At 36.9% G+C, this 20,567-nt stretch overlaps 1 protein-coding gene across 35 annotated transcripts in view; it reads right to left on the reverse strand.

Moving 5' to 3' along the window:
* Positions 1-944: 944 nt before the first annotated feature.
* The window catches only part of PRP4K (pre-mRNA processing factor kinase PRP4K), a 43,493-nt gene continuing 23,870 nt past the window's right edge, over positions 945-20,567 (reverse strand). Inside the window, exons 7-21 of one of the 35 annotated variants that reach the window (XM_063632965.1) lie at positions 18,577-18,650; positions 16,730-16,820; positions 15,952-16,099; positions 14,078-14,215; positions 13,021-13,174; positions 9,476-9,590; positions 8,733-8,884; positions 7,108-7,194; positions 5,235-5,508; positions 4,773-4,905; positions 4,220-4,265; positions 3,620-3,706; positions 3,286-3,362; positions 2,800-2,845; positions 945-1,115 (exon numbers count right to left, since the gene is read on the reverse strand). In XM_063632965.1, the coding sequence (XP_063489035.1) occupies positions 5,305-5,508; positions 7,108-7,194; positions 8,733-8,884; positions 9,476-9,590; positions 13,021-13,174; positions 14,078-14,215; positions 15,952-16,099; positions 16,730-16,820; positions 18,577-18,650 (1,163 nt within the window). In that variant the 3' untranslated portion in view covers positions 945-1,115; positions 2,800-2,845; positions 3,286-3,362; ... (2 more) ...; positions 4,773-4,905; positions 5,235-5,304. Of the gene's footprint in view, positions 5,509-7,107; positions 7,195-8,732; positions 8,885-9,222; positions 9,385-9,475; positions 9,591-10,097; positions 10,355-13,020; positions 13,175-14,077; positions 14,216-15,951; positions 16,100-16,729; positions 16,821-18,576; positions 18,651-20,567 lie in introns of those variants that run through there. The other 34 variants (XM_063632964.1, XM_063632975.1, XM_063632974.1 and 31 more) reach the window with 34 other exon arrangements.

The following is a 20,567-nucleotide window of genomic DNA, read 5'->3' on the forward strand; positions in this document are numbered from 1 at the left end:
AGTTTGTAACACATATAAATTCCGCTCAGGAAAACTAGTTTGCTTATAAATACCCATGTTTAGCTCTCCAGTCATTGATGGTTCTCAGCTCACTGGGTCTTCATGAGGTTGAATCTTTCTAATTAGAGAAAGTATGTGTGGCCGGGTGTGGTGGCTCACGCCTGTAATCCCAGCTATTTGGGAGGCTGAGGCAGGAGAATCACTTGAAGCCAGGAGGTGGAGGTTGCCGTGAGCTGAGATCGTGCCACTGCACTCCAGCCTGGCAACAGATGGAGTCCGTCTCAAAAAAAAGAAAAAAAGAAAGAAAAAAAGTATGTGTGAAAGGTCCTTAACCAATACATCCTGCATACTATTTTCCCTAAAATGTACCAGATACAATAACCTCATAGCCACTTTAGTTATGCAGTCTAACAAAATTATAACTGGGGCCTTTACATGAAGACTATCCAGAGCCAGTACCATTTGACCATTTCTTAGCCCGGAATCAACCATACTAGCTTCTACCTGCCACTCTGCGGTGGTTAGCTCCAATGGGGTGGGTGGGTGCATTCCACAAGGCCATTCTGCCTGCCTTTCTCCAATCCTGCTTTGCATGCACTAAGATTCACACACTACACTGTGAATCTATTTTACTCACTGTTTTGAAAAGCCAAAAACAGTTCCTTAAAAGAAGAAAATAAAGAGTGGGTAGACTGAGGATAAGAGCCCAAGATTTGTCAAGCTATCATGTGGGCAATGAACCAATTTATTTTTATCGTTATAAAAACGAAAGATGGCTCATTACTTATCTGTTTCCATTACTAGGAAAACCAAAGCAGAAATGTATGTAACAGGAACATGAATATAATACACCCTTTGGTGTTCTGCACCTAATGCTTTGAAAATGTTTTGATGTTTGTGAGGAAAATCTGAACTCAACCAAAGAAAAAAACCAGGAGACAATATAATAAGAGGCATATTTTATTCAGTTTCCCAGTAAGTCAATCAGAAACATGCACTGCTAAAATGCAAGTTACAACTCAAATGGTACCATAAATATACACTGAGCATTTTCAGAAATCAGCTTCCATATCTTGATCACTAAATGGAAAGGTTCTTCAGAACAGTCCCTTACCCTATATACAGAAGGAGAAGAAAAATTAAGGATGCCATAATGACATCTATCAGAATAACTGGAAAACATTTTAATTTAGCATACATTATTGACATGTAAAAAACACAAATGAATTTGTCGTGAATATTTCTATAAGGAAGACATTCCATTAGGAGGAGAATGATAATTCATGTTGAATATATGCTGGAACTAGGATACTACTGAGAAACACATTTATGAAGCCCAATTGGTAAAGATGTCATTATAACTAAAGGAGGAAAATTACATATTTGAATATATGGCTTCTTTCCTATCTTCAACATTCAAAAGGGCCATTTCTTAACTACTTCGCCTAAATTTTATCATGTGTGATTCCTTTGTTTCATCTCAGAGATTTTATTTCTACCCATATAGCTAGAGTTCTGCTTACAAATGATAAAATACAGGTAAAGCATAAGAGGAATGCAAATATGGAACAAAACTGAGAACATTACATTTTACTTCCTCTACTACATACCATAAAACATTATATAAATATTTCATATTGAAAAAAAAGTCCTGAGTACTTATTTTTGTTAGGAATAAAGTGGTACTTAATAATGGCAAAACATTTCTATTATTTTAAAACAACATTTTGAGAAAGTAGAGTGAAATGAGATAGCTATCGGGGAATGAAGAAAACGGGATGTATTAATAACGATCTAAGGGTGAACAGAAGATGCTCCCCCTGCTTAAAACCTCGAAATTCCAACCGCATTTCTGATGACCTTCAAGAATAAAGTCTATCCAGAGTGTAAAAAATGTCTGTGCTTTCCAGATCTCAACTATTCTCCCAACCCTAGAAAAAACTGTACAATCTTTGAGAGCCATACCTAAGACTTCTATGAGCCCTCAAGTCTGACAATCACTTGATATCACTTTTGCCATAAAGTATAATAAAAGCAAAAAATTCATGGCAGATAGAATTTGAAAACTATACAGCCACTCTAAAAGATGAATGCAAATTTATTAAGGAGCATTCACTAAATAAATTCAATCTAGTAGGTCTTGCAGAGTTCCAAATTGCACCTCAGCAAAATTACAGAGTGTAAGAAAATCATGTAACGTACATAAGACAGTTGATAGGGTTCCTTTCAAATAGGTAGTCTAGATATGCTAAATTGGGGAGTATAAAAAACCCACAGTATCATCTTTTCATTTCCCTTTAAAAAAAAAAAAAAATGGCTCTGAATATTTTGTCTACTTTAAGGCTGGAATACTGGTTAATAACGAAGTTTCTAAAGGGTAAGTTGGGGAATAGATACTAAAGGAGTTGAACAGTATTCTTAATATTCCAGTTTCTATTCTTTTGCATCTGCCTAAAGCTGGAGACTACTTTTAGATATATGCTATTCTGGTGGTTGCTGTTTTTCTAAGAATCCTTAACATCCAATTTTGACAACCATGTGTTATGTGGAATCTCAGCATCCAACAGCCTTTTATATTACTAAAGTTGACCACTATTTTTATTTTAGGGGAGGAGGAACTGGGGGAGGGGAGAGGCAGGAAGTATGATAAAACAAGCACTTTACAGATGAGCACCACAATAGCAGTAATTCGAAATACCAAACACTCATAAAACCCAAATCATAATGCTGAAGACTAAAAAATTCGACACAAACTAAATGAAGGATTGTTTTTTAATAAATCTTTTATAGGACAGAAACCTTAGCTCATGTCTTCTGGTTGTCATCATCTTCCACTGAGCTGCACCTAAAACACAAAGAACAAGTAACAAGCAACTTTGTTTTTTAAAGAACAGGTAATAGTTTTGAAGGTATAAGATGAACTGTTTCTAGTGGAACTTACTTAAAAAATTATATAAAATGAAGCCATAAACATCACCAGAAGCATCAAATTGTCAACTACTTTGGGTGAAAATAACTACAGAAGACTTGAATATGCAGCATATTATCACCGAAATAAATAATGGTGGGAAAATCACTACCCATTTCATTAAGGTAGAATAGCTGCACCTGTGACGCCTTATTTAAAAGGCTTCACTCTACCTGAAGATGAAAATCACCTTGTATTTATTTTAGTAAGTCTAAACCGTGAAGAGACCGGGTGTAGGTTCAGAGGTGGCTTATTATATCATCTATCACCTTCCTGGCTGTAGTTCATTTCATGTCTTTAAATGGAGCAAAACCCACCAGAAGAATCAATGCTGCTATTCTGATTTTCCATTCTTGAATGCACCAAAATGTGCATGCTTGTTGTAATTAGGTGCCTGGGTGAATAAAAAAATCCCATTTACAATTTAAAAATATTATTTAAACCCCTAAAATCTGATTATTTTCCATATTCCTCAGGGAGACAAGCATTAATTTTACCCCCCAAACAGCAAAGATTACATGTATTTCTGAAAAATTCTCTTCTACCATGTTAATAATACAAATTCCTTTGTGTTGCAAAACCAAGCTGATTTACACGATTTTGTCTTAAATTGTTGCTAAATGTTTATCTACACATGCTGTCAGAAATAACCTTGTTAAGAAGGTGAAGCTGGTGTCTCAGCAAATCAGACCCCTTGGAGAAGGCGTCGAATGGCCTGTGCCCCGTTTTCCTTTTTCTCTTTCCGCACCATCAAAAGGAAAAGTGAGAAAATAGCAGAAACATTAGTTAAATCCTGAATTATACCCCATAACCTACAGGAATAATCTCACTACACTGAAAGCTGACAATATTTGTAGGATTTTTTGAAATAATTAGGATCCTAATTATTAATAAACTGGTAATTTTGGCTAGGTTTACATCTTTAACTAATAATAGTTTCAATTAAAAACTTTCAGGAAAAAAAACAAAAGGTTGCTTTTAACTATTTATGGTTTACCTGACTTACCAGCACTGAAGACAAAAACTTTTAAAAATGGCTACAAATGCCTTGTTCACAAAAGACTTTATTATCTAGTGATGCATACTGAGAACATACAGAAATCTGCATGGCCCACTTCACATGCAGTAGAACAATCTTCACTTTACAATAAGTGAGTGTCAACTGTTTTATGCAATAGACAACACTTTAAAGTCACATTCTTAAAGAAAAGCTTCATTTACAAAAGAAATAAAAGGTAAAGAAGCAATTACCGCTTTTAAAAAGCAGCTGCTTTGTTCAAGAGTGGAAGGTTTATGCCTGTATTGAAAGACAACATGATCACAAATAATGAAAACAATGAACAAATGAAAAACACTTTTACCATAAAGCAGTACACTTTCAAAATGACATACAAATAGTTAAAAATTTCATTACGTTGTCTAGCCTTTAAATATGAGGACTTTCAGAATTAGGCCTCAACATCTGTAATTAGTAAATGAAAACTACGCATCGTTTCTATGTCACTAGGAACTATATTTAACAAAATGTATATAAAGTCTATAGCAAGTTGATTTAAAAAAAGTAAAGTTAATAAGAAACAGTACACTGAAGGCGCTCTATCCATCAAGCGCGTTCTCTTCCAATTTTAAATGTGATGAACAAACAGAAATTGTAACTATGCCACAGTTGCAATGCCAAAAAATAAAACAAGATCAGTTATCACACATGCAGGGAATTCTGCCACAAAGCTAACATCCCTCATTTGTCAGTTGTTCCAATAAAATAACATCTTAAAACACCAGAGATGTTGATGGTTTAGCTTACCTTCAGTGTACTGAATGCTGCACACAACCTGCTTTAAAAGGAGACCATCCCTGCAGGCAGGCTCAAGAAGGAACAGACCCCTTTCGGCACTGACTACACCAAGGGCATGCTGCTGTGGCCTGCACACACACACCTAGGAAAACGTGAATATAAACAGCATTTATGCTGGCCATTTTATCTCAAGACCAAAATGAAGCCAAGTCTGCTAAAAACAAATCAACCACCCAATATTACTACTCATTTTATAACAGATGCTTTTGTCTTTATGTGAACTGCAACCATATACATTAGCACTGTAATTTTGTGCAGTCTTGGCAATTTAAAACAGTTCTACAGTGAAATTTCACGTAAGACACAAAACAGATTAACTAACATTTCTAAAAGAAATATCACCCTTGGTGTTAATTCAAATATATCATGCTTCCTCAAATTTGCTGGAGAAATATTTATAAGTTTATATACATTAATAAACTGCCGTGAAATTTCTTCAGTCTTTGTATTTACTCAAACCCTTGGAGTTTCTTCATCTTGTTTAAATTTTTTCCTGGATGAAGGCATGCTGTAGGGCCTGGTTGATGCTAATTCGTTTAGCTGGGTCCAACATCAGAATCTGGTCCAACAAGTCCTTTAGCTGGTGTACTTTCTTACGTTGGTCTTCAGGAAGTCTCTGGCACCCAATCAAGTCAGCCAACAGGTCCTTAGTTGGATTAATGGTGCTCATAACAGTAACTTTCTCCTAAAAATAATTTTTAAAATGCGTATCTCTAAATAAGTTACTAAGCATATATAACTTAAATCAGATTGTTTTGGGGTCGATCAAAAATATTAAAAATATACATACATACAAAACATATATACACAGTGCACATTTTGGGCAATGACAGACTGCATATATGACAGTGGTCCCTTAAGATTGGAATATCATATTTTTGCTCTCCCTTTTCTATGTTTAGATACACACATACACTTACCACTTGCAAAAGTGCCTACAGTATTCAGTCCACCAACTTACAGTTCAGGCCTAGAAGCAAAAGGCCATACTAGTTACCCTAGATGTGTGTGAGTGTATGCTGTGGTTATGTGATGCATGACTGTATCATCATCATCCATTCATTTAAAACTTTGCTGTGGTTTCCTCTATGCTCTACATCTTTTTAAAAGGTAACCAAAAAACTTAAATGAAAAAGTTGACGCCAACTCTGGGCCAGGCGCGGTGGCTCACACCTGTAATCCCAGCACTTTGGAAGCCCAAGATAGGTGGATCACTTGAGCTCAGGAATTCGAGACCAGTCTGGGCAACACTGCAAAACCCATCTCTACTAAAAATACAAAAATTATCCAGGCGTGGTGGCACACAATTGTAATCCCAGCTACTCGGGAGGCTGAGGCATGAGAACTGCTTGAATCTGGGAGGCAGAGGTTGCAGTGAGCCAAGATTGTGCCACTGCACTTCACCCTGGGTGACAGGTGACAGAGCGAGACTCAGTCTCAAAAAAAAAAAAAAAAAAAGGGTCAACTCCAAGTTAGCAATGAAAATTAACAATAAGATAAGCATTAGCTGTCTGCACTGTACTTTCCCTACCCTGAAGTGGTAAGTGACAGACATGTATAAGTTAATACCATGAAGTGTTATTAAGTGCTCTGACAAAGACAGGGACATATGATATGACAATGGGACAAAAATAGGAAATCATTACTTCAATCTGCGAGTTTTCGGAAGGCTCACACAGAATGTGTATTCAGCTGAGGCGTGAAGATGATGCATTTTTTAGGGGGGTGGGGGTGAGGAAGCACAGGAGATGACTAAGCTCGGGGAGGTCTGTTAGCAAAGGCACAAAGGTCCGAACCAGCACGCCTTCTGGCCAGATGTGGAAGGGTGGGGGTTCTGAGTGTACTGAAAAGATGTTTGAAAACTGAAGAAGGCAGTTGGATTTGTCATTCTGAGGAACTTAAATATTATTTCATAGGTAACAGGGAGCCAATAAAGGTTTTTAAGCAGGGACAGGAACATGATCAGATTTGTTTTCAGAAACATCACTCCCGCAGAAATAAGAAAGCTGGATGGGAAGCCAGACCAAGAAAGTAATCCAAAGATGTGACGAGGGCCTAAATATGACCTATAATAAAAAAATTAATTATGCTAGAAAAACATTTTAAAATCCCTCCATCTTTTCCATAGCCTGATGTGTTTTATTTAGGAATTGCTCGACAGCAAAAAGGAAATATTTACTTTTGTGTTTTTGTTTTTTTTTTAATTCACCAGCTCCTAGTATGACTTAGTACTCAATTAATTAATAATAAAACAACTATTGAATGCTGCATTTAAAACACTTACCCTCTCTGTTACTTTATCAACTTCTATGTACATGAAGTTGAGATTTTGATCAAAATGCTGATCTTTGAACACACCTTTTCGAATCATCTACAAAACAAAACCAAACCTTGGGTTTTGAACTATTATGAAACAGTCTGACCTACTAACAATTAATATACAATAAGTCAAATAAGTATGTTATTTAGTCTTTGTAGGTTTGCCTTATCTCAGATTCCCTTGATCCCAGGAATTCAGTAACATCTTTGGAAAAGCAAATACCAACGCTTTACCTAAAACTACTTAATAACATGAAATTATATTTGTCCAGGCAGTGACTTAAAACAATTATAACATCAAATTGTGCTTTCACTATTTAAAATTGGAGAGTCAACAAAGACTTTAAATTATTTCTTCCTAAAAATATTACAGAACTCAAGTTTTTCTCCTTGGCAGTTAGGAAACCTAAAGCCACTTTACTGATTATGTTCCAACAGCCCTAATATGATACAGGTCAGACTTCATTAAAACTAATACCAACATAGCTCATTTTTATGTAACTTATTCTTAAAAAAGTCCAACCTAATAGAATTTGGACAATATGTACAAATCAGCCTGGTCAACATAGTGAAACTCCACCTGTACAAAAAAATTATTAAATAAATTAGCTAGGTGTGGTGGCACATGCCTGTAGTCCCAGTTACATTGGAGACTGAGGCAGGAGAATTGCTTGAGCCCAGGGGTTCGGTTCGAGGCTGCAGTGAGCTATAATTGTACTCTAGTCTGGGACACAGAGCAAGATCCAGCCGCAAAAAACAAAAAAACAAAAACAAAAACAAAACACACTTGAAAACCATACAGGCTTCTGACCTTTACGAAAAATGTGTAAATCTTTCAGAAATTCAGCAAATAGGCTGAAATCTTAAAAAGCTAAGTTACGGCCAGGCGCAGTGGCTCACACCTATAGCTACTCGGGAGGCTGAGGCAGGAAAATGGCATGAACCCAGGAGGCAGAGCTTGCAGTAAGCTGAGATTGCGCCACTGCACTCCAGCCTGGGCGACAAAGACTCCGTCTCAAAAAAGCTAAGTTATGGCCCTCAGATACTTTAATAAATGCTTACATTCTTGCTTCATGTTAAACAGAAACTAGCATTACAGCTGAAGTATCAGGGGTGAGTTAGAAAGATATTAACTTTCTAACCAAGAAACCAAGAAAGGTACCTTACTTCCTCAAATAACCTCCAATCTTTAATAAATTAATTAACATCCAGTTCCTCTTACAATATCTAATATTCACCTATTCATTCTCTGACCACTAAGCACGTTCTTGTATTTTACCTAATGCGATCTACATCTTTTTCCATTCTGTCTTCCAAACATTTTGAAACTTTTACCAATAAGGGTGTATCCCCAAAATATTCCTGCTCTCTGTCCATCATTGAAAAAGTTCACTTATCCTTAGCGCTTGGCTGATTAGAACCACTAATTTAAAACACCAGAAAAGGGAAAGACCCTAAGAAATCATGATAGCCATCTACCCACCTTTCTGAAATTTTTGTTTTATAGCTCACTAGTGGTGAGCAAGTGTCAGCAGTCTTGTCAGTTTATAAGAAACTAAGACCTTAAAGAAGCTCATGCTAATGTCTTACCTTATTTGGCATCTTTCCTTTGAGATCCATTGCAAGCTTCAGCATATGGTTATTGGTTTTGCCAGGGAATAAAATTTTTCCAGTATAGAGTTCGTATAAGGTGCAACCTACAGACCACATATCTATACCATAGTCATAGCTTTTACCTATAACTGAAAACAAAATCAAAGTTTTAATATATGAGGATAAAGAAAACTGACAACTATTAATTTTTATTTCCACTAATGAGGGGCTACCTTAGCTTGGACTGTAACCACAATCTTCATGCCTTAGTTTGACAATTAGTTTTGTGTTCTTTCCCACTAATTCTTAATAGAGACTCAAACTTAAAAACCTTAAAACATGGAGGTGTGGGGGAGGAACTTAAAGGGCAAAAGAAAATATGTATTTCTTCTCTCATTTTGCCTTTGGTGGAGGTGCTAATCAGCCTCAACCAAGGCAACAGGAAAAAACAAAGGTCCCATACAATCCATAAATGTGATAATCAGACCTTGAATAATCAAGAGCAGTCTTCTAAAGTCGAGGATTTTCCACAACTGTTTTGCTACTCTTGCCCGACATGATCAAGACTCCTGTCACAACTACCTTCATTCCACCTGAGGAGGATGAACTTGCTACGGTTCCCTTCCTCATGAATGAACTCGTGCAGCTGCTGAAGTGTGATGGAAAACAGTGCTTAGACATTAAGTATGCGGTTTCCACCACATATGATGGCCCAGGGCAAAGAACATTAAGAAACTTACTGATTTCAGGAGCACGATAAAATCTACTGACAAGATAAGGTGTTATGTCATTATCCGCAACATGTGAAGCCGACCCAAAATCGCAAAGCTTTAAAATGGTTTTGGATTCATTAACCTGCAAAACATTTTTTCAAGGGAATTTAATTCAAGCCAGGAATAATTAATACAAATAAATAAAAATTATTGGCTTTGAAAAGTTTTATTAATTCCAATACTGAGAACAAAGACACTCATTTAAAAATTCCTTTTCTATTTATTTTTAATTCAATTTCCTAACTATGAAAAGTTAATATGCAAATATTCATTACAATGGGTAAAAACTGTTTTCAGTGAGGAAATGGATACCACAAAGTATATTTAATTTTAACAACTGCATTTTTAAAAGGGTGGGGTACTGAGAGAAAAATCTAATTTCATGAAGCAAAGCCATCTTCTAAAAAGACCCTAAATACCTGAATAAAGTCAAGTTTTATTACTAAGGAATCAGACTTAACTTTCAGTTGCCAGAGAATTACGATGGCAATGAAAGTAGAAGGGTGATTCAGACTAAACTTGGACAAAAACAAAATATTCTTCATCCGAAGCTGCTATATCATCCCAAATTTAGCAATCACTTTAAGTCCAAAAAATATTAAATCCCTTAAATATAAAGAAGGTATTAGTCAAGAAAATGTTAAACATATCTGGCAAAACTGATAAACATGAACTCTGTATTAGTCATTTGTTTCTTTTTTCCTTTGTAAATACTTCAACATACACAGTAATAGTGACATCTGCTGAGAAAGGCTGGAGGTGTTCCCATGACTGCTGCCACTCATGAGTCAGAAGCATGTTCAGGATTAACAAGTGAAGATAATTCATATTCGAGTCCCTTCCCCCCTTCAAAAGAGACACACACAAATTCCGAGTTGGGACTTGAACTTGGCCTACTGCTCCCACCCCAAAGCAGCATAACACTTTAGCCTTAGGCAGTCTCTATGGGGAGACTGGACTATTATAAATGATATCCAGAGTTAAGCTATTAATAGGAACAGAAATGATTATTTTTAACTCCCACATTGACTACTATTCTTTTCATCTTGGGAATCAGAAAAGCATCTTAAAATAGAAAAGTTATTTGAAAACTTTTTAAAGTATAAGCGGAATTCAGCTACTTAAGCAGTTTCAATACCCACAGAAAATTTAAGAACCATTTTAAAATTAGAATCTATCAGTGGAACTCTTGGGCTGGTTAAAATGCCTTAAATAATAGCAGGGTATCCATACTCATATGCACTTCAGTTTGTTACACAACTTCTACTCCTGTCATGAGGAATGTGGTAATTAAACCACACTGACACCTGAAATGACGAGCTAAAGGCCTTGGATTTTCAGTAACAAAAATCAGCTCCGTCACTAAGGTCTATTTTTTCCTTCCCCAGGAAGAAGGGAAAACATTTCTTAAATGTATGTGAAAACCTATAATAGTTTAGCATTAGGTTTTAAAAACAAGAGTTTCTTCTGTGACACTGGCAAATGTGTTATTCTTTAACCTCCACAATGGTTACAAAGACACTCACTGTAAATGACCTTTTAAATTGTACATGTTTTGCATATTCTTTGACATGGACCATGTATTTCACAATTAAAAAACAAAAAATTGGCTCACACTTACAATCCCAGCACTTTGGGAGGCCGACGCGGGCAGATCACGAGGTTAGGAGAACAAGACCATCCTGGCCAACATGTGAACCCTCGTCTCTACTAAAATACAAAAATTAGCTGGGCGTGGTGGCGCCTGCCTGTAATCCCAGTTACTCCGGAGGCTGAGGCAGGAGAATTGCTTGAACCAGGGAGTTGGAGGTTGCAGTGAGCCGAGATCACGCCACTACACTCCAGCCTGGTGACAGGGCAAGGCTCTTGTCGCATAAAAAAAACTGAGGTAAAAATCAACTATGAAATTGGCCACACAAATTTACACTTCATTTTTAATGTACCTACCATTTCAATGAACTCACTCAGCTCCCCTAACTCCAAGTTACATTAGATATACAATACAATAATAATTCAGACCAAACATAAAAATGGAATGTACCTCATTACTAATGTGGTTGTCTGGAAAGAAATATTTTAAGATATTAACAAAAAAGAAAAAGAGAAATATGAATTAAATAGCTTAGTTATTGATTAAAGAAAAAACTCCTTAAACTTTAATGAGATCACCATTTTTTAAAGAATTTATTTTGGCCAAGCATGGTAGCTCACACCTATAATCCCAGCACTTTGGGAGGCTGCAGCAGGAGCATTGCTTGAGCCCAGGAGTATGAGACCAGCCAAACCTCATCTCTAAAAAAACGTTTTTTTAATTAGGCAGTCATAGTGGCATGTACCTGTGGGTAGTCCCAGCTACTGGTGAGGCGGAGGCAGGAGAACTGCTTGGGCTTAGGAGTTGGAGGTTACAGTGAGCCATTATGGCACCACTGCACTCTAGACTGGGTGACAGAACAAGACCTTGCCTCAAAACAAAACAAAACAAAAAACAAAAGAAAAAATCAAAAGTATTTACTTTGTTATGGCTCCAAGAGTTCCCAATAAAGAACATCTCACACACTTAGCTTTTAGTCTTCAGGATCTCTCCTAGGCATCAACTGTAGGAGAGTTGACAAAGAGAACCCATTTTAAAAAAATGAAATGCAGAATGTTACCAGCAGATAAGCTGGAATTCTCCAAGTTGTGAACACGCCCCAAACTGAAGGCCACAAAACAGGGTGAAGTAATGGGGCTGGGGAGGGGAGGAGTGTGTGTGTGTGTGCATTAATCACATCACTATGATAATATGTACGTATTTCAAAATTTCAAAAACATACACATTGTGAAATCTGCATGTTACCACCAGAAGTCACTAGTCGAAGAGGATTAAGATTTCAAAAGGTGAGAACACATGGACACACAAGGGAACAATACACACTGGGGTCCGTCAGAGGCTGGAGGGTGAGAGGTGGGAGAGGATCAGGAAAAATGGGTACAAACCCTCCATGACACGAGTTTACCTATGTAACAAGCCTGCACATGTACCCCTGAACTTGAAAGTTTAAAAATAAAATAAAATAAACTTCAAAAGCAATGCCTTTAAATATAATACCTAACCACAACTGAGCTTTACTGTGTTTGAGGCCCCAGGAGCCACAGCTTAGGGAGCTATAAAATTAGCAAACAGAAGAGTACGGACACTCCTTATTTCAAAACAGCAACATGTGCAGCACTTTTCTAAAGATAACAGAAGAAACTCATTACTACAGTGAAGCATTCCAGGATTGGTGCATACTTTAAATCCATCAGTCAAAAGAGAAAAAAAAGGGACAATTGCACATTTCCTTTTTCTTCATACTTGTCAATAAAATTTCACTGTCCGATTTCCAAGAAAAAATTATTAGTCATTTGAAATAGGTTATTAATATACTGAACTATGTTTCTAAGATGTTGTTTCTCATAGTAATAATATTATTGCTAGTAAGAAGTGAAATGTATGTTCAAGATGTATAGCGTGGCTTGGCTGTTTGACTTACCAGGATATTGTCTGGCTTGATATCTGCATGTAGGATATTGCATCTTTTAAGGAGTTTCAATGCCAGGAACAACTGCTGACTATAGGATCTTACAGCTTTAATATGAAGACCAACATCTTTACCATATTTTTTTAACACCTCTCGTAAGTTCATACTTTTAGGAGAAAATTAAAAAAAGAAAAAAAATAGGAGTTAAAATGCAAAATGGAAATATAAAAAGGCAAAAACATTTGCAAGCATAAAGTAAAATCAAGTGCAAAATAAAAATATGTAAGAACCACCCCCACATTTGATAAATCATTTTATATTGAAAGGAGAGCATATCAAACTGTATGTATATAACACAGTTTCCCAATAAATTCAATTTTCTAAATAGGTAGGAAGAAAGATATGCAAGGTAAAACTCCCATTTCGATTTTAGAGTAGATTCACATCTGAAAACACAACAAAGCCATATTGTTGAAGATAAAAATTCCTTCCTTGAAGTATTTCATTTTAAGAGAGACTCTCTGCTGACCTATGGGCTCCATGAGAGAAGTGCCTGGTATACAGTATAGTCAACTAACATTTGTAGATTCAAGATTCAAGAGACTAGCTGTGATTACGGTGGCTCACACCTGTAACCCCAACACTCTGGGAGGCCAAGGTGGGCAGATCAATCGAGGTCGGGAGTTCGAGACCAGCCGGGCCAAGATGGTGAAACCCTGTCTCTACTAAAAATACAAAAATTAGCCAGGTGTAGTGGTGTGCATCTGTAATCCCAGCTATTTGGGTGGCTGAGGCACGAGAATCACTTGAACCCGGGAGGTGGAGGTTGCAGCGAGCCAAGACTGCACCACTGTACTCCAGGCGGAGCAACAGAGTGAGACTGTCTCAACAACAACAACAACAACAACAAAGACTAGCTGTTAACCGCAAGTTAAAAAACAAAAACCAGAGCTGTGTGGATAAAGCAAATCAAATACCCAGAAAATCTGTTACAGCATTTATCCAAAATGAGATGGTACAGATGAAGAAGTTAAATTTTCAATTTAATGCACAGGTTTTGACATTGTACCTGAGAGGCTCGAATACGAGACAAAGATGCTGTTTGTGATAGAAGTGCCTGAAGAGTCTCAGACAATGAAATTTGTCATCAGGATCAGCATCATTAAGTTTTTTCAAGAACTCTAATTCTTTTAAACCAGTCTTTTGCCTAAAATAAAAAAAAAATTGGGTTAAAATTGAACATATACAGAATTTAGGAGCACTAAATAATATATTTGCTAGCCCCAGTCTGATGATCAGGTGATGTGTGGGAGGAGTCTATATTTTTAAGTACTAATAAATCTACTGAGAAATGGTGTCTCTATATATCATTCACAAAATACTTTATATGTAGTCAAGTATCATTATCATACAGAGTTAATTTCCAAAATAATCACTGCACAAAACAGAAACATTGAGGAACAAACCCATTTTATTTTCATTTTTAAAAAATTTTGATTTTGCCTGAAGGAGTATCAATCTTGTATATTTTATCTCAAAATAGGCCAGGCACAGTGGCTCACGCCTGTAATTCCGGAATTTTGGGAGGTGGAAGTGGGTGGGTCACTTGAGGTCAGGAGTTCAAGACCAGCCTGGTCAACATAGCGAAACCCTGTCTCTACTAAAAATACAAAAATTAGCCAAGGGTGGTGGCGGGTGCCTGTAGTCCCAGCTACTCGGGAGGCTGAGGCAGGAGAATGGCTTGAACCCGGGAGACAGAGGGTTTGCAGTTGAGCTGAGGTCGCACCATTGCACGCCAGCCTGGGCAACAAGAGCAAAACTCCATCTCAAACAAACAAACAAAAACAAACAAAACAAAACAAAACCCACATCTTGACATTATTTTTAACAAAAATGGAACCACACTGTACACTAGTCTTGGTTCCTTTAAGAATGCAGTAATGGGCCAGGTGCAGTGGCTCATGCCTATGATCCCAGCACTTTGGGAGGCCAAGGCAGGTGGATCACTTGAGGTCAGGAGTTCAAGACCAGCCTGGCCAACATGGCAAAACCCTGTCTCTAGTGAAAATACAAAAATTAGCTGGGCGTGGTGGTGGGCGCCTGTAATCCCAGCTACTTGGGAGGCTGAGGAAGGAAAATCCCTTGAACCCAGGAGGCAGAGGTTACAGTGAGCTGAGATCATGTCACCATGCCACTGCACTCCAGCCTGGGTGACAGAGCGAAACTCTGTTTCAAAACAAACAAACAAAAAAACAGAACATAGTAATGGATGCCTTATCAAATTTTAACACTTGGTTATCTGACAAAATTGTTACAATTTATCAATAAGCTACATTTTATAGTAAGCGGCTAAATACAGAAGTTGGGGCTTCCCATCAAAACAAGGTCCTTTCTAAGCCTAGGGCAATCTAAACTTAACACTTATTTCTAACATTTCAAAAACATTAAATTCATTTTAATACCAGCTCAGTGTGTGGTATTAAAACATACAGGTATGGCAATTAACTATTCTATTGGAGGAAAACATGAACAAATTTAAAAAAGACAGATTCTCATCACTCTGATAAATTTTCACTTTTTTGCAGGTCACCATAGTGACAGCTAATCAATATGATCCTTTCATTTCTCAACTCGTCTTAAGATAAAGCAAAGGATGGCATAAGACAGGCAATAGAAGGAAGGAGTTTAAGTTGTTATTGGTGCATATAGTAGGTACTACAATGCGCTGAAATGAATTAAAAATAATCAGCCTATTGTTCTAGTACATATAACATATGGCTATAATTTTAAAATCCAGTCAAAAACAACAGTTTCCATTACTTTATAATTGCAATACTTGTTTTACACATTGTATCATGTATCACCTTTAAAAAATAGTTTAAAAATATGTTCATCTGTGAATATCTGTACTGTTAAAGGTGTCCTCACATCTTCTGAACTTACATGAGCTCATTGTTTCTGATGATCTTTACAGCCACTTCCTGGTTAGCTCTTGCGTTGTCTCTGGCTCGTACAACATTACTGAACACACCCTGCCCAGTGTAGCCATACACATTGTAACGTTTATCTAAGACTTCACCTATGTTCACACCTAAAAAGGCAAATTGAAAAATCAGAATTCTGACTATAATAAATAGAATCAGAAAGTAGGAAACACAGGGCAGTCACTTAAAAATGGTGTTAAATCTCTACTATTTGGTTTCCTAGACACAATGAAGAATCAAAGCCACGCCTCCACTGATCATTCTATCAGAGTGTGGTTAGAAGCTGCATGCCTACTTCAGATCACTAGAAGAGTTCCTGTTGTCCTATCAACTGCTGGTCATTTTAACATTGAGTAAGTTTTTCCAATTGCAGTCCCGCATGACAAATACCGCATGACTGGCATCCAAAGTTTGCTGTTTGTCGTTTTTCTTGGTTTCAGATCAAGACGAATAAGTGACGTACCCCTTCCTTCTGGAAGACTATCTCATGGCTGAAAATAATTTTGAATATATTTAGGTTGTACATCAAGACTTTACCTCACCTCCATTTGTGATGTTTCTGGGCTGCTTTTAGAATACACACGAGTTCGTGCAGCTGTTGGATGTGCCACATTTTTTAAAGATGGCACCGTGATGTGATTTTTTAGAGTTCTCCAATAATCTGTGATTGCATCAAGCAGCATGCTTTTGCATGGTGTTACAATGAACTCTAAAGTTAATATAAAATGTGAACTTACGATAATAGCCTTCTGCATCAGTCCAGTTATCTCTGAGGTTGGGATTCTCTTTGAAATCTTTCCCAATGCCAGCGGCCCGAAGACGAGCACTCTGAAATTAAAGAGGCAACATGAACAGTTTACCCACTTGTCAGACATTTAAAGCACTTCCTTTAAAACACAAAAGGGTAACACCAGATATAATTTAATAAAAGCATTTTATTCCAAATTAAATAAACTCTTACTATCACTTATGTAAATACAACATAGCTGAAACATGAGACCAAAGTATCTTGATTCAAAATAACACTAAAAAAAAAAAAAAAACCCTCCCAGCCTGGGCAACACAGTGACACCCCTTCTCTAGTAAAGATTAAAAAACAAAAAAAAGCCAGGTGTAGTGGCGTGTGTTTGCAGCCCCAGCTCCTTGGTAGGCTGAGGCAGGAAGATCACTTGAGCCCAGGAATTCAAGGCTGCAGTGAGCCATGATGTCACTAATTACTGCACTCCGCACTTTAGTCTGGGACAGAGTGAGACCCTATCTCAAAACAAAAGAGAAAAAAAAGAAAATAACTCAAAACCAGATACAAATTTCTACAGCTGTTATATCATTTGTGTTCTTCCCATACATGCATGAAATGTAGTAAGTCACTGGCTGCGCTAGTTGACACTTCGTGGAAAATTGAAAAATAAGAATATATGGTACTCCTGATGATTCGTTTTTTTTTTTTTTTTTTTTTTTTTTTTGAGACGGAGTCTTGCTTTGTCGCCCAGGCTGGAGTGCAGTGGTGCAATCTCTGTTCACTGCAAGCTCCGCCTCTCGGGTTCATGCCATTCTCCTGCCTCAGCCTCCCGAGTAGGTGGGACTACAGGTGCCCGCCACCACGCCCAGCTAATTTTTTTGTATTTTTAGTAGAGACGGGGTTTCACCGTGTTAGCCAGGATGGTCTCGATCTCCTGACCTCGTGATCCACCCATCTCGGTCTCTCAAAGTGCTGGGATTACAGGCGTGAGCCACTGCGCCAGGCCCTTCTGATGATTCTTTATTGCACCTTACTCTCCGAGATACCCAGAAGACTCTTCAATATCAACCAAGCAAATGAGTACTGACACCAAAATTGGGTCAATACTCATTTCATCCTCTCCTAATTCATTTATATGTTGGTGTTCCCATTGCTGTGTGTGTGTGTGTGTGTGTGTGTATACACATACATATACATGACTATTTATCTTACCACATTTTTATTTTCCCTGTTACATTTATCTTCTCTACCTCCTCTTATGAAGGCCTCTTATTTCTCATGTCCTTTGAAATTTATATTGAAAATGTCCCCAAGTTTGACCATGTTTATAGTTTAAGACTTTTCCAACATAAGGCATTGATAAAAATTTAAGAAAAAAATGGCGAAATCACCAAAATTTCTTAATCTACTCCTTATAACATTTCCAATTCTTCGATAAATTCTATTAATAAGTTCTCAATCACCTACTAATATAATATAGAGGCCCCAAAGTGGAGTCTATTCTAATAAAGACCTAGAAAATACTGGTATCTTCTTATGGCACCTAACTACCACATGTACGTGTATGTATTTAAATACACAATACTGTACAAATGACTACATGTTTATCATTTGGTGTTTGACTTTTATAAAGCTCTCAAATTGTCCTGCCATACCTGTCTTAAAATTTTTGACATTAATTTTAGACCTATAAGATGCAAAACTAGTAGAGTTTTCAGATTCCTTTTACCACACTGTTCAAAATATTTATTACATTTGCTTTATTCTTCTTTCTCTATAATGTATATACACACCCATATATTTGTCATTTTTTTTTGTTTTAACACTTGATTTAAAATAACTTACATCAAAATACGCAGCAAACATATCATCAGATTCTGTAAACATATCAGGTGCCAACAACTTCTTCTGAGATGAACCTTAAAGGAAATTAGCGTTAATGTTTGAAAAGTGAAGAGATGATTTAAAACACAAAATAAGTGAATGGAAAGTCATTAATAGTAATTCAAACGTTTTTGCCCTCTTGCACATCAGTTTCCCAACAGTATTCAATTTAGAATCACTTTATTAACATTTATGATACATAATTCACTTTTTAGTAACAGAGTGCATTTCAGAAAGTTGGAAGACCGGCCGGGCATGGTGGCTCACGCCTGTAATCCCAGCACTTTGGGAGGCGGAGGTGGGTGGAACACCTGAGGTCAGGAGTTTGACACCAGCCTGGCCAACAAGGCGAAACGCCATCTCTACTAAAAATACAAAAATTAGTCGGGCATGGTGGCAGATGCCTGTAATCCCAGCTACTTGGGAGGCTGAGGCAGGAGAATTGCTTGAACCTGGGAGAGGGAGGTAGCGGTGAGCTGAGATGGCGCCACTGCACTCCAGCCTGGGCGACAGAATTAGACTGTGGCTCAAAAAAAAAAAAAAAAAAAAAAGTTGAAAGACCCAATGTTAACTTTTACTATTCTTAGTTTACATGAATAAGCTAATAGCTAAGCAATGACTTTATATTAAAATAAAAGCTCATCTTTAAAAAATGTTATTTACACCTTAAATCTCAAAAGGTTAATATTTCCACTATCTAAATCTCTATGTATCTCTCCCTTTAAAAGTCCAATAATCCCATAGAAAACTTGGCTAAAAAATAAAAGGATTTTCTAGAAAAAAAAACCCAGTCGCTTTAACCATATGAATGCATGCTCATTATCACTTACATTAAGGGAAATGCAAATTAAATCTACAATGAGGTATCAATTTCTGACCTCTGATACTAGCTAAACATCCAAAAGTACAACAACATTCTGTTAACAAGGCTCTGGATATACAAGCACTCAGAAAGACCTCAAAATGGTACAACCCTTATAAAAGAGTGGAATTTGGTAATACATAGCAAAATTATATATTCACTCCCTCTTCTGACCCAGCAATCCCATTTCTAGGGAACTATCGTAAAATACAGCGGCCAAGAATTAAAGAATGACTTAATGCACAACGCCATTATAATCAGTACCCAATGAATAGGCAAAAACTGGACACAATTCAAATATCAAAGTCTGACTGAATAAACGATGGCAGAGCCTATAAAAATGAGTGAGGAAAAGCATATTGATCTAAGTATGTATAGTTTGGTTTTGTGTGTGTAGGTAGGATACAACATATACACCCATACATGCATACATGAAAGAATGTATTATTAAGAAAAAAAAGATGATTCCTAAAAATCAAAAGCAAATGAAAATAAACCTAAGCCTATCAAATTTGTGGCATACCATACAGAGATTTCAAATGATTTTAAAAGACAGAGAATTCTGCCTATACAACTTAGAATGTACCCTAAATACAACCACTGAACTTTTAAGCCACAGTTAGTACATTTAGTAATGATAATCATACTGATGTCGCATGTGTATAAGTTTCAAGATAACCTATCAGTAATCATGTTAAGAACTAAATTTTTCACTGTAATAAAAGAGATAGAAATATAAAATCTTAAGTTAATAAATCCCTATAATCTCAATTTTAAATTGGCAATATCTGTGTAAACTCCCCCTTTCCAAAACAGTGTCTACTTCTTAACTTTGTCCAGTGCAAAGGCCCAGAAATCACAGACACTAGTAAGTGTGCTGTGACGTCTAAATGGCATTTCCTATTAAATGGAACCAGGGATCCCTGGAGAAATAGCTGATTCTGCTCTGGGCAGGACATGCACAAGATAAACCTGTGTATCTTGCTAGAACAGGAGTCAGTAAACTATATACAGACTGTGAGCCAAATCTAGCGGGCTGCTTCTTTCTGTATGGCCTATTTTACATTTGTAAGTGTTCGGCGGGGGGGAA

Source organism: Symphalangus syndactylus, chromosome 23 (assembly GCF_028878055.3).
Source record: "Symphalangus syndactylus isolate Jambi chromosome 23, NHGRI_mSymSyn1-v2.1_pri, whole genome shotgun sequence".
Classification (NCBI taxonomy): Eukaryota; Metazoa; Chordata; class Mammalia; order Primates; family Hylobatidae; genus Symphalangus; species Symphalangus syndactylus.